The 14,846-nt window shown below is 45.3% G+C and overlaps 1 protein-coding gene across 1 annotated transcript in view; it reads right to left on the bottom strand.

Moving 5' to 3' along the window:
• Nucleotides 1-5,875: 5,875 nt before the first annotated feature.
• Nucleotides 5,876-14,846, bottom strand: part of LOC146208691 (uncharacterized) — a 38,543-nt gene continuing 29,572 nt past the window's right edge. Inside the window, exons 2-3 of the mRNA XM_084587309.1 lie at nucleotides 13,423-13,465; nucleotides 5,876-6,192 (exon numbers count right to left, since the gene is read on the bottom strand). Of these exons, the coding sequence (XP_084443435.1) occupies nucleotides 5,914-6,192; nucleotides 13,423-13,465 (322 nt within the window). The 3' untranslated portion in view covers nucleotides 5,876-5,913. The remainder of the gene's footprint in view (nucleotides 6,193-13,422; nucleotides 13,466-14,846) is intronic.

Here is a 14,846-nt window from a genome sequence, read left to right as displayed (position 1 = left end):
GGGTTGCAGTGCGAAATACTCATTTCCCACCGTCTGCTCTTCGTGCATTTATTGGGTGTGCAGCGCGATCAAAACAAACCATTCGATTTTCATCACTCCTGAAACTATCTCGATGGATCGCGGTGACCACCGGGCGAGGAAGGCAACCGGCGGGGTAGTGCAGGTTTGCATGCCGGTTTCAGTACCAGTGGCAGACATTGTATTCTGTACCAGCGCTTTCAGTGACTCAAAATGACGCGTAAGTCCGGAATCATAAGCGAGGCTCGTCTTTCCGCTACGCGCCGTGATCAGCGCCAAGAATATTTTCAGGGACAGCACACCCGGGATGTCTCCCTGTGTCACCCGTTAATAATTAGAAGGATTATTAACGATGCGCCCTTAACGGTGCGCACACTCCCAGACACCCTTAGAGTGAGTGAAAATAGTTGTTCCGGTAGCAAAGAAGATGCCCTCGACTTGCGTCGCAAGCTCAGCCGGAATTCAACTACCTTTTAGTGACAGACGGGGAGAGGGGGCGCAGTTTGGTGCCCAGCTTTCACCGGTTCGAGTCAGAGTAAGGTTCGGATTCAGAAGTAACAAACAAAACAAACGAGAAAAATTTTAAGTCCGTTCTTGTCTGTTACACTTTCAGCTTTGAAACGTGAAGAGAAGTAAGCAAAACGTGTATACTGAATCAGTTAATCATGTAAGCTTAGAACCAGTCTTACAACCTGTGGAAACCACAACCTATAAAATATCAATACTATAGCTTCACAAATTAGCGCTACCTATTAGCCCAATTACCACAATATATATTAACTATAGCACAATGCTGTCGGAATAGCTTTTCGAATTCCTTATCAGTTCCCTGTTTTTCATTCGCAGAGCAAGAGGCTCACCGAAAGGTGCAGAAGCCTGTATTGGACAGGTATTGGACTGGGAAGATAAGTATATTTCCAGTCTGTGTTGCAAAGCAGCCAACGGGATTATTTTTCTTGAGCACCTGAGCAATACAGGAAATGTTGGCATGCAGCCTACAGTGAGTCTATGGTATATCGAAAGTTTTAACGAAGCATTATATGTCTGCTACACAGGATCATGTCCGTTTTATACTTCTTCAAACAAATACGGGGTTTCAATCTTACCTGAAAGCTTGAACATATTTCTCGCCAACGAAAGGCAGCCCAGAGATAAACTAATATCTAGTAAGCATCCATATCCAGTCTCCAGCCTGAAGTGATCAGCACTATAGTGGGAGCCTTAAGCAATTTGAGACCCTCCTGGATATTTTGTTTTAGGAGACTGCATGATATCATTGACCGTAACATCACTCAATGTCAGTGTGGAAGTGTTAAGTTACTGGGGTTACTATTTGAACCCATTTATTGTAGAACCTCTTGGTTTTGCACGTGTTTCAATATTTTGTACACCACGCTGTAATATGTACACCATATATTAAGGAGGTAGATTTAAAGGCCCTGTCCACCAGAAAATCAAACGGCCTTTTCAGCGTCCACACTGTGGGCGAAAACTCACGAAAGTTATCTGAAAAGCGGTAGGTGGCAGCTTAAATAGCCACGCACTGGCTGGACGTTTCGCAGCCTGACGTTCCGCTTGGCAGGAGCTGCTAACGCGCTCCTCTCTTTTCACGTGTAAGGGTGATATCATAATCAGCCTGCCAGGGCATTTGAATTCACGTTACCCCTAGGCCACGGAGTTACATTCATACGGTTTAGTTAAAGCGGGTCTATTTTTTGAGTCGAAGCCTGCGCTATCGTGTGGTGCCATCAAAAGTGGAGCTGAGGTGCATCCTATGTTTTTTCACTTTCTAGAGAGTTTCTGAGGGCGTCTAGCACTAGCATAAAAAGGATGAAATTCACTGCTTTTTATCTTATAAACTTCTTGCCCGAACGAAATGTCTTGTAGCCCAATTCCAGAGATACACAGAACACACTGCGCTGATATACTTTCTTAATAAGACGAGGCAGTGAATTGAGCGGTTCGTGTTAGTAAAACATATGCTAGAAAATGCTTACATTACTATATGCGCGAAATAACCAAGCGTTGCAGCTTTTGGCATTCCTTCAAATGAATTGTCAATTACATTTAACATTATCATTTCACACCTAGAGCCTTTCGCCTTATTGGGCTCGCATAATGTAGACCGCATGGAAAATAAAATCACCCCATTTAGTTATGCAATCGCTGATAAACTTACTGCAGTTGATTTCGTTCACAGAAACCAGGGATGAAAATTTTATTTGCCTGCTAACATTGCAGCACTGCTCTGAATATGTCTAAAAAGCGTGGACAGAAAGTTAGTTCTTTTGTCAGGGGTGGTCGATACTGGCTGTCTACAGGAAATGCGGAGATTGCGCAGTACAGAGAATATCGGACACTTTCATAGAACTCACATCATGTTTTGAACAATAGCAACGAGAAGGGCACATCGGGCTTGCTTACGTCATCAGGAGAAGAGTAGCTCTATTTTAGGAGGGTGTCCAGAAAAGAATCAGGTCCACGTCGCCTTACTACACAGAAATTCACCCAAAATCTAGAAGTATGATTGCAAATTTAGTGACCTGCCAAACATCCTAAAACACGTGTTGCGAGGACGCAAGGGACCACATTTTACGATAACCACCCGGGAACATACGGAAGAGCTGTAGGAGCGAGACACAGTTGTCAAGCCACAGCCTGGATGACCAGCATAGTCTCTTCAACCGGACTAGGGATGTGGCTCGGGTGCAGTATTTCTTGATCAGAAGAGGCTGCCCATCTACGGCGAATATCACATCCGGTAGTAGTAAGCGTTTATCTCTCTTTAAAGTAATAGACCCTGAAGGGCTAGTTGGTTCATAATAATTGAACGAGTAAAACAGTGCGAAAAAGCCGGGACGTAAGAAACACACAGGCACAAACAAGGCCGTTGTTGCAGTTTTGAGCTGTCTCACACAGGCTTGTCTTGTCGAGAGGAATCTCTCGCTCTGGAAGTGTTCTGGAGGAGAGTTGAGGACGTTACACTTGTGCTTATTTTTGATACCAAGCTCAGGTTTCTCGTCAGTGTAACCGCTGGTCGATGCTCGCTGCCAATCACGTCGCAATCGCTTTTAACGCATCCGCTCGCAAGACGTATCTTGGGTGCTGACAGTCGATGCGGTGAACGGGGCTCCCACTCCTTTTATAATGAGGCTTAGTCAAGACAAACTATAGCTGTATTTATACGAGGGAAGAACATAACACCAAAAGCAACAAAAGGTTATTTTTTGAAGCCACCGTGACACACTCGGCCCGAAATTCAAGATGAAATATTAGGGTTCAAGGTTACGGGCCCCATGTTCAGAAATGCTCACATTTGTATCCCATGAGTGGACATAGTAGATCGTAATACACTTTGATTTTTCTCTAACACAAATTTTGCTTTTTTGGCAACCGAAGGTTAAATGAAAGTCAACATGAACGCCTCCCTCGGCTTCGGCAGCTTTCGTCGTTATGTACAGGTTTTGCTGTAAAAACATTGATAATACTCCAGTGGAATCAAAACCTCCGCTCTTGTATTAGGTTTAGGATGGCTTGGCAACTATGGCGGAACGATCCTAGCATTAAAATTCAAAGTTGTTTTTCTCGTGTGCCGCAGACCTGATAGTCCTGCCATGGCTTATCCTCGTGCGAAGTGGCCACATGTCATGCCCGCAATACCATAAGACATAAATCGTCATCTGCATTAAAAGAGAACTGAAGGCTTCAAGGGGACCGTCAATCAGAAGACGAGCCAAAGTTTCGACAAGAAGACATCTAGAAATTTTGGCTCAGCTAGTGACCTGAGGAGCCCCCCTCTATCCTTTTTCATTTCTACCTAATAATGTAGAGCCATCTTCCTCCTTTTGTACTACCATAATTTTCTTCTATTACAAGTTTCATGCGTACATGATGAAAATGTTGGTTGGTTGGTATGTGGGGTTTAACGCCCCAAAGCAACTCAGGCTATGAGAGACGCCGTAGTGGAGGACTCCGGAAATTTCGACCACCTGGGGTTCTTTAACGTGCACTGACATGCGTTAGAATCCTGTGACACAAGGTTCGACTGTTAACAGGGTCGCAATAGCAACGAATATATTATCAGTTATTTGAACGGTATTATGGAAATGCACAATAAACCAGATTTACATATTTATAGTACAGTATTTGTGAATAAATAAGTAATTATAGAAATGTATATTGGATAATTAAATCACAATAGAGTAAATTTTGGCTTTCTACGCAAACTATGCCAGTGAAAGGCATTACCAAGGCTAGCGGTTTTTCTGCCCAAATTGTTATTTACAAGAGGCTACGGTGCGCTTGAAAACGAACCTAGCAGTTTGATTTTCAAGAGGGATGAAGATGTGGTACTGAGTTTCATTTCATTTTTATTTCTTTGACCCCTTTTGAAGGGCATTGCATTAGAGGTGAGTACTCTTTTTTGGATGTAAGAGCAAATAGTAGTTTTTCTGAAGACTACATATCTGACACACATATAAATTTGAGCTCTCGCTATTGCCACCTACCGTTTTCTTCTTGAACGAAGTTCCAATATGGCGGTATTCTGTTGATGGCACCTTAGCGCAATGACAGCTGCGGCCGCGCTGATGACATCAGCTTTGGAGCAAACGTCAGCTAATTCGAGTCCTGTGCTAGCAAAAGCAGATGCTTTGCGAAGCTGAATTGCTACACCACGGCTGAATTAAACACGTCAAAGGGGACATCGAGGAAATGTGATGCCTCTTCTTAGTACTACTGTTCATGGTTCTTGAGCTCACCTAAAGCAAAACAAACTATGCCAACTGTAGTAATTTTTCTATTCAATATTCAGTTATTTACATTTCCGGTTTGGCATAAGGTATAAATGAGTAAATTATAATTCATTTCAGCGCAGTTAGCTGTCATTTCGACGAATCTGCAAAATACACTGCGATCATATTGACGACGGCAGCACCTGAAGCCCAAATGCTACCAAAAGTGAGAGAAATGCCCTGCACGCTTCAATGTGCTGTTGTTCTTTAATAAACAGGAAATGATAACATCTTCCGTGCATTTTAATGAACTATATTGCACTCCCCAACATGGCGAGAGCGGATGCCAGTATTAGAATTTTTGATCGCCATATGACGGTTTCTTTTCTATTACCCTTGAGGTTATACGTCAAGCTGCGGAAACACTTGGCTCAATATGATACTGTACTGGCATTGTATTGTTCATAGATGGGGCCGTACAATGCCAACACGGTACCCGGATTGGACTAATAGTTGGCGCAGCTTAGGACGTTTCTGATTCCAGGAAAAAGTATGCAGAGTATGACTACAGGCCCGTTACATGAATATTCTTGAACTGCTGTTTGGTCTTATGAACTGGAAGCAAGTGATGTAAAAGTTAAAATATCTATGCTTTTCGAGTTTCAAAATGACTTGTCTGAAACACATTTCATGACATAACTGGTATCAATGAAAGTTTACATCGTATATCGCGTGTTTTTGTGTTACATCGTACCAGAGCATATTACACGTGCATTTCATTGCAATTGGCCTCCGCCATCAAATACAATAGCACCTCCTTCGCTTTGCTTTAATATTAGTGCGGCAAAGAAAATTATCCTGTTACTCTTTCGCAAGGTATTCATGCCTCATTACAACAAAATCATTCATGACTCCTTCATAGATCTCAATGTACAATAAACCGAGTGTATTATAGCACATGCATGCATATCGAGCTACCTTAAATTCAGAACCATTCCCATTAGGTAACTGGTCCTCTACTATAGTAATGATTCTTCGAAGTTGTGCGCAGCGTTTCCAATTGAAAAAGCTGCTTGTCTGGCGCCAGATATGGGGCTTCAAGATAATAGTAATCGACAAGACAGAGCAAAAACGTGTTTATTAGCGCGCAAGGGAAATTAGTTCAGCCGCCTCGAGCGGGAATTGGCCCAGGTATCGGGGCAGGCAACTTTGGCGGAATGGCAGCCTTATGGGGTAACCTTGGAGCACTTGGTTTTGGTAACTTAGGCAGAGCGCCCTTCGCTTCAGAGCCGAGGTCTTGGATGCTCGTCAGTGCACCCGCGCTGTCAGCGTCGACGTTGGGATCTTGAACCCTGGTGCAGTAGCCCCATAGTGGAAGGGCCAAATCAGGGTAGCAATAACAATTCTCCCCGCACCAGGGATTCTCCGCATAGAAGTCGCACTGTTTTGAGAAAACATTTGGTAGATTCTGAAAGCCTTTATATTCGGCCCTCCAGAATATTTTTGCAACGAGCGCAAAGCGCAACATAAGCAAACTATTTTAAATGACCCATCAACAGAATGGTAACCATGACGACCCTTTCAGACATTAATACTATTATGATGAGCACACTGCGGATGAAAATTTGAAAACTATATTGAAGAAGCTTTTAACGCAATAGAATTAGGGCTCATTGAACATCTAATGATTCTGATATTATTCACCCATTTTTAATCCCACTCAGCATGTAAAACCCGGCATTCTTCACGTTAAAACAGCATTCTTCGCGAGTTCAGAATTGTACCCCCAATATAGTGAGTGCCATGGGTTTACACAAGTTTAATAGCTAAATCCATGTGAAGTTGTGCCAGCTGGTTGTAAAAGGTTAATCTAAAGACCAAATGCCAAAATTGATTTCAATCACGATCGACAGTGTGCATAAGGGAGACCCAGATAGCGCAGAGCATGTAATATGGAATAAATTACAATACATTATAATGCATGCAAAACATTTTAAATGCGTTACTGTGCTAACTTTTCCAAAAAAACACTTTATTGTCGACTGTCACGAAGTATTAATGATCGAGTTTGATCGTTTCAAATAGTCCTGCACTTAAATCGCTGTCAATCTCGTGATTTCAAATGGATGTAAACATCAGAGGAAATAAAGAAAGTGCGTGCCGCACTCAATGGTGTCTTGCGTCTGCTTCACACGTGGCTCCTACTAAGCCTTTCTGGTTCCCATCGAGAAGTGACGTAACTTTGCGTCTGTTCAGTTTGGTGTAAGGTAATGTAGCATCTTTTCAGGTGGACAATGTGTTTGCGTCATCTCCCTACACACTGCGGACAAGGCAACCATGGCTAAGCCACAATGTTCAAGATCTGTGGTTACGTCTGGTGTTTATATAAGTGTTTGCTACTCAATGCCCTCTTAAGAAAAAAATATTACGCTTTTCAGGTACTTGGACCTTTGGGAGGATTTGCAAGCAGGGATATTTGCCGAGGCATGCAAAATAGAACGGTATTCGTAAACGTATTTTCCATGAAATCGAAACGTCATGAAAAAGCCTCTGAATCTAGAAGACGCCAGTTGCAAAAGGTAGGGATACGCTGAAAAAAAAATTAAAATGGCTACTTTGGACAGCTAGCAAGCTGTTCCACCCTACGAGCATTAGTAACAAGAAGATACAGTTGCGGAAGGGGAGGTTTGACGTTAACTTCAAATCTTAAATTGCAGTTTACCGGTATTCATCCAGGAAGCTGTCATAACGGTACTGATTTATGGTGCAGAAACTTGCCGACTGATGAAACGGGTCACACTTGTGTTTAGGACGACGCAGCTATGAAATGGTAAGGTTTTCGTTTACGATATTAGACATCAAATATGTGTAGAGATTCAGTTGAGGCAAATCACTGTTATTCTATCATAAATACTTTTTGGTAAGAAATGTAATTATATGGCAATTTATTAGTTGCTGCTAATGCTAACAGGGTAGACTATAAGAAGTCAAGCGAAGCCCCAGCTGGGCAGAAACTTAGGTGGAGCGATGAGGCCGATAAATTTGCGGTCATTGATTAATGGGTAATTTAACAGGCATAGATACGGCTCTTTTCTCCAGTGAATGGCGAAGCAATTCACCGCTCTAATGATATATATACACAAATATAAGGAACAAGGATTTTTACGCTTAAGTTTACGTCTTGTTAGTGCTGCGACATTTTTAACCTTCGATTGCAACAAACTAGCTGAAATCACACTGTTCTTGCAAAATATTTTCCTGGTGGTCCAATCAGTGAGCGCGCTGATCGCCCGCTTCAAAGCGCAGGTCACTCGCCGTCAGGGGACTGGTGGTGCAGGTGCAGGTCATGTTCTGCTGCTGGGGATGACGTGGGCGCAAAGTTTCTTTGCATATCAAGTGAAGTGTCCTCTGTGACCCATGGTTTGGGTCATAACTTTAAGCTCCAACAGATACAGGACAGGCGTCAACATATCTGCCTACACGACGGCCTGGACGCCTTGGACCCGGGTGGCGTGTTCGACCAGTTGGATTACTCCATGCTTAGTATCGGTGTGAGCTCAAGAGTATAGTTTCCATAAAATTTTCCGTTGTTGTCTGTTGATTTATAGTTTTAATTTCTAGATACGTCCATATCCTATGTACCAGATACACTTTATTCTGAGATAGCTTGCAACTATCTGAGAATTGTTCCGGGTATCACAGGCTTAGGGTAGCTGGATTTGGAAAAATACTTGTTTGTAAGCGCCTCCATATTGTTTCTTAGATCTTATTTATCTACCGGAGGGTGTTCTACTCTATTTAGCCGATAGTGCGTAGTAATCTCTTTATTGCTGATTAGCCTGCCCCTGCCAAGAGTGTCCTGAGGGTTAAAGCGTACCCGGAAGGTGAGACCTAGTGCAAGCTCATGAGGTCCGTCATGGGCTGGTGTCCATATTAGCCGGATTATTCATTCATCCTGATATGTTTTTAGTATTGTATTTGCCTGTGAAGGGACCGTTCAGATGCAAAAATTTACTATTGCTCTTTTCGAATTACTTATAGTTTTATCAGCCATTGTCCCTCCTATCGCTAGCGCAATGGCCACTTCCTCAGCCGTGTAAACTGAAGCTCGTCCGCTTATCTTAGATTTTGTTCGTCATCTGTCACTACCGCAACTATAACATACATTTCCTCATACTCAGTGGCGTCGACACAGACCCCGTTTTGTCTTTGATATATCTGCTGCAGAGTTTCCGCCTTTTTTCTTTATTCTTTCCTGATGATGTTCTTGATGCATGTTTCGTGGCAACGGGAGACTTTCAGTTTCTTCCTGACTTCCATCGGGACATCCGTCCTCTGGTCCCCTTGGCTTTTGTATCGAATTCTTAGTCTTAGCAGTATGCTTCTTCCCGTCAAGGTCTTTGCCAGTGTTTCGTATTAGGAGATTGGGTTGGTCTCTATCACCTCTGCCAGCGTACTTTGCACCCACCGCTTCTATAGCCAGTTCGTAGACGTACTAATTGGGAGACAAAAGGGCTGCTTTTAAGCTCTTTGTATTGATTGCTGCAACCTTAGGCTTCTCGCAGTTGTCAAGGTGTAAGTACGGGACTGCGTAGGCGATATTGCTGATGACAAACAGATGTACAAGTCTTAGGAGGTCTGGTTATCTCATACCAGAATTGCGATTAGCGATGTGTCTAATTATACACATCGTTTGTTGAGCGCCGCCTTCAAGTTTCTTTATAGCTTCTCCGTGACGACCATTACATACATAGCGTCCTCATCTTGCCCACTCTGGCGATGGGTACTTCGTTTTCCTTTAGTTCGATTCTCGGTTCTGCTTTGTTCATTTTGCAGCGCGGGGTTGGTACGTAAACATCGCGGACTTTTCGGGAGCGCATTTCAGGTTTATATGGGTTACATATGTTTCAACAGTTGTCACAGCTGCCTGAATGGTGCTTTCAATTTGTCTATCACTACCTCCCAAGTTAAAGAATATACTGTCTGCGTACAGGCTATCACTTAGCCCCTCAATTTCTTCTAGTTTTGGCCTCGATATTAGCAAGACTTTTGACAGCGTATCACACGCCTCAATTTTTACAAATCTTGCTCAGATGAATGTAGGCACCCGTACCTACAATTACATCGCAAACGTCCTACACAACCGCACCGCAGAACTCCACATTGGCGAACTCATCAGTGACAAGATTACCGTGGGCACCAGAGGAACCCCACAAGGTGCAGTCCTCTCCCCTTTCCTCTTTAATGTCACCATGAGGGTCCTTCCCCCCAATATTAAACGCCATACCTCACATAAAACACTCCCTATACGCCGACGATATCACCCTCTGGACCAACTCTGGTTCAGACGGGGATATCCAGAGTTCCCTCCAGACAGCCATTCACACTGTCCACACCTATGTACAGGCGAACGGCCTCACATGCTCCCCAACAAAATCAGAGCTGCTTGTCATCCGCGACAGGAGAGTGCGCAGACCGGCTCCCGCAGCGCTTGAGCTCATCACGCTCCACATCGACACACACCCTATAACTTCCGTCCAGACCATTCGTGTCCTGGGCATGCTAATACAGAATAATACACACAACTCTGAAGCAATACAACGTCTCCGCACCACAGCTCACCAAATAATCGGCCTTATTCGCCGCATCTCCACACGCCGTAAAGGCATGATGGAGGATGACCTCTGCCGGCTAACACAGTCATTTCTCGTTAGCAGGATAGTATACTCCTATCCCTACTATCACCTTCGCCGAAAAGGTGAGGAGGCAGTTAACAGCATCGTCCGCTCGGTGTACAAGGCTGCCGTAGGGTTGCCATAATACGCTACAAAGCGACGCCTTCTACAAATGGGGATTTACAACACTCTTTCCGAACTTATAGAGGCACACAAGACAGCCCAAATTCATCGCCTCTCCAGGACAAATCACGGCCGTCTCATCCATGACCGGTTAAACGTCAACCCAATAGGCGATCCCCATCCCACAGCCCCCCTCCCGACATGTGTACACAGCCGCCTCGTTGCCAAACCACTACCAAAAAACATACTCCCTGGCCGACACGACGTGCGCCGTCAACACAAAGCCAGGGCACTCGATGAAACCTACCATACCGACGAACACGCAACATGCGTGGACGCGGCAAGGCAATATGCAACAACATATGTGGCCTGTGCTACCACGCCGCAATCTACACTTATCTCCACCGCCACGGTGCGTGCCTCCTCCCCCACCGCAGCGGAAGAAACAGCTATAGCGCTGGCCATCGCTGACCCGCGTACGCGTACAGTCCTTAGTGACTCAAAAAGAGCAATTCTAAATTTCTCGGCAGGCTACATCTGCCTTCCTGCTGCACGCATCCTGCGCGGCTGCACTCCCGACCACACAATTAACATAGTCTGGGTACCCGTCCACGCGGGCAACTCTGGAAACGATGGGGCCGACCAACTTGCCCGAAGATTAACAATCCGGGCATCTCACGCATCTAGACGCACTCGCTGGAGCTCCCCAGACTATCGCCGAAATTACCAATTTACACAAAGAGACGCGACGCCTTTTCTCGCCTCCCAACTCCGACCTCGACCGAGCACAAGCCACCTTGCTGCGCAGATTACAGACACACTCATTTCTTGATCACTCCAGGCTATCACTAATTCCTAACGGGGAATACGACCCCGCACGTCCAAATTGTAACAACGGAGAACCCGCCACTGAGGCGCACATCCTCTGGGGATGCGTAAATAACCCGCCCCTAAGGGCCCTCCTGCGAGCTCCCTCTGCGGAAAGCTGGCACCAACTCCTTACCAAGCCAGACAGGAACACACAACTTTCACTCATTTCTTGGGTCCAGGATGTCGCCTCCATCTGGGGGCCAGACAGGACCCATCTGCCCTAATTCACGACATCTGGGGCAAATAAAGTTGTTTCTCTCTCTCTCTCTCACTCGCTAGTGGCGCCAGCGGCATCAGTCAGTCGCTGCTATATGTTCGTCGTGCAAACTTCCTATGGGTCCACGCGCTGCTTCCCGCAACCTCCCGATAACTCAATTTCTCTCATCATTTCTCTGACCACATAGCTTCTTTCATGACAGCTGTCAGTGGAATGTTTCGTGAAGGAGTGCGTGTGAAAAATTAAAAAAACGTTTTTTGTAATTGTACACATGTGTCTTGCTCGAAATCTTTGCCTCAGTCTATCGAAAAAGTATTGTGACTGGATCTCAAGAGACTTCTGATGCGCGTACAAGAAGAGAGTGAGAAGTTTGGGCTTAAACTGAACATTAAAAAGACGAAGATCATGGCGTCTTGCCCTATCAAGTCCTGGAGCATCAATGGACAAGAAGTGGAAGCTGTGACAGATTTTCTGTTCTTGGGCGCCAAGATTACCTCGGAAGGAGACTGCAGCCATGAAATTAGGAGACGCCTGCTTCTGGGAAAGAGAGCAATGGTTAGCCTTGACCGCCTAGTAAAGAGCAGAGACATTAGTCTGCCAACCAAGATCCGTATAACCCGTGCTATGGTCTTTCCAGTTGTGATGTATGGATGCGAGAGTTGGACTGTGAAAAAGGCTGACCGCCGAAGAATTGACGCGTTTGAATTGTGGTGCTGGCGAAGACTCTTAAGAGTTCCTTGGACTGCCAGGAGATCAAATCAGTCGATATTGTCGACCATAAACCCTGACTGCTCATTGGAGGGTCAAATTCTAAAGTTAAAGCTCAGCTACTTTGGTCATCTGATGAGAAGAGAGGAGTCGCTGGAGAAAGATTTGATGTTGGGAAAGGTTGAGGGTCGCCGGAGAAGGGGTAGGCAGCGAACGCGATGGTTAGATGGCATTCTCGAGGCATTGCAGATGAAGCTATGTGATGTTAAGAAGATAGTGAGAGACCGGAAAGCGTGGCGTGACATGGTCCATAGGGTCACGAAGAGTCGGACACGACTGAACGCCTGAACTGAGAACTGATGGAAAAGGTGATGAGCTGCGCTGAAATTTCGCATAAGGAAGTAACATAATTATGGGTAATTTTTTCTTCTCTATTTTTTTTCTTCTGTCCGCACGAGACAGCAGCCCGTGCATTTTCCTTTCCTTCTTCCTACAGCCACAACAACAACAGCAGCTGTGAACAAAGCGAAGTAACGCTTTCGCGTTAATAATAAATAAAGGTCGGCCCAGCAGAAATTATTTATTGATAAGCTTTATTAGTGTTGTTTTTTTTTATCTACCCTTGCACACTTTACCTAAGGCCAGCAAATACCTTTCAGAACTGTTGTACTTAAGATTGATCATATGTGAAACCATCGGCATATGTGTTGGGTGCTTGTGCTCGAGTTGGATACAAATTAAATTGAGTGTGTCACATGTTCTGCTTCAGCTATATTCGGAATGCATTGTATTAAGCGAAGAATATTTTAACCCAAGGCATTAGGGGTCGACTGGAAGGTACCGGTCTCGAGTTTCGCGCAAGTCATGTGGCGTAGACATGTCATGGATAAATACCTTTGCTCACGTTTATCAAGCTGTATTTAAGCCAGAGTATTCCATAGAAAGATTCCCAAAAAAGGCAAATATTTATGGATGCTGCAGAAGGTTTCAACCACTCAAAGTAGACTTTATGCTAACTTATACCGGTAACCTATGGTGCCAGCCGTTTAACTATAAAAAAGCAAGCACACATGCTCACCGTTCCAGCGCATTGATCTTTTCTTTGCTCACGTGGGCTTGCTCTGAAAGAAAATACAAAACAGAAATAAACATTTTATAGGTATAATACGAATAAAAAGAGGACATAAATGTTTTAAATTTAGGTGGGCGAACATTCTTGGGTACACTCTTTTACATTTCATACCCTTAAACAGCCGACATTTTTCATGGTCTTGTTTGGTAAGGAATGATTGATTCAACTCGTAAATTGATAGCACTAGCCTTGGTTATATTTATTGGAGTTAATTAATTGTCACATTACCCTATTTAGCCACTGTTGTAAACGATTAGCGCTAAATCCAATAAGACATGATGCTGGGCTAGTCGGTTCATGGTTCAGCCCAACATCACGTCTTACTGGATTACATTTCTTCTACTCTGGGCTCTACGACTACCACTCCTCCTATCAACAAGGGCAAACGGCAACCACTTATGTCAACCTCATTGCTCTGTCAACATGCCAGTCGAGTCTGCGCTTTGTGTGTGTGTATTCGTGCCTTCTTGTCCCGTTTCCTTCGCGCAGTTCTGTTTTGTTATAACCATGAACCGACTAGCCCAACATCACGTCTTACTGGATTACATTTCCTCTACTCTGGGCTCTACCACTACCACTGCTCCTATCAACAAGGGACAAACGGTGTGGGAATTCTCCATCCCCTTCCTCCATTATAACGCCCGCGTGTAATTAACAGGCGTGATTACGCGCGCTGTCAGAGAGGTTGGCGGAGGAGAGGGCATGCTGTCTACCCCCCGCCGCCTCCCGGACCTGCGGCGACGCTGCCGCGGGCTTCCCTCTTTCCTGCCGGCGTAACCAGGAGACCTCCTCTCCCGTTCCGTGTCGAGGAGCGCGACTGTAGCAACTCGCTCCGGGTTCTTCGGCGAATGGGCGCGCACGCGCGCGGTTCATGATTTCCGCCGAGGAGACCACCGCCGTCACCGACAACCGCCCACACACCGTAGGCACTTACCGCAACGGGATGTGAGCGTGAAGCCGTGTCAGGTGAGAAGACTCTTCCTCTCACCTCCTTGACGTGCTTCCCTATTAGGTGGGTTTTTAGTTCAACCCCGTACGCGGCGTTCGCTCGCTACACGGCGGTTGTTCTCGACTGCTATTCCTTTGCCGTGTACTCGAGCACAATAAACTATGTTCGAGTACGTAACTCGGTGTTCGTCCACTCTGGCCCGAACCCGCCGCAGTGGCGATTTCTCGCACCGCGGGTTGGGGGTCACAGCTCTGTCTGCTAGGGCTGGCACGTCGGTTCTAGAAGGCGACTGTAGCGTCTAGCTCCCCCCCCCCCCCCCCCCCCCCCGTGGCGCATTCTTACGAGAATGAACCCCCATAACGGCAACCGCCTATGTCAACCTCATCGCTCTGTCAACATGCCAATCAAGAGTGCACTTTGT

This window comes from Amblyomma maculatum, chromosome 1 (genome assembly GCF_055883805.1).
Source record: "Amblyomma maculatum isolate TAMU_Amacu chromosome 1, ASM5588380v1, whole genome shotgun sequence".
Classification (NCBI taxonomy): domain Eukaryota; kingdom Metazoa; phylum Arthropoda; class Arachnida; order Ixodida; family Ixodidae; genus Amblyomma; species Amblyomma maculatum.
The sequence above is the reverse complement of the archived record's forward strand: the minus strand, read 5'-3'. Positions and strand labels throughout refer to the sequence as shown.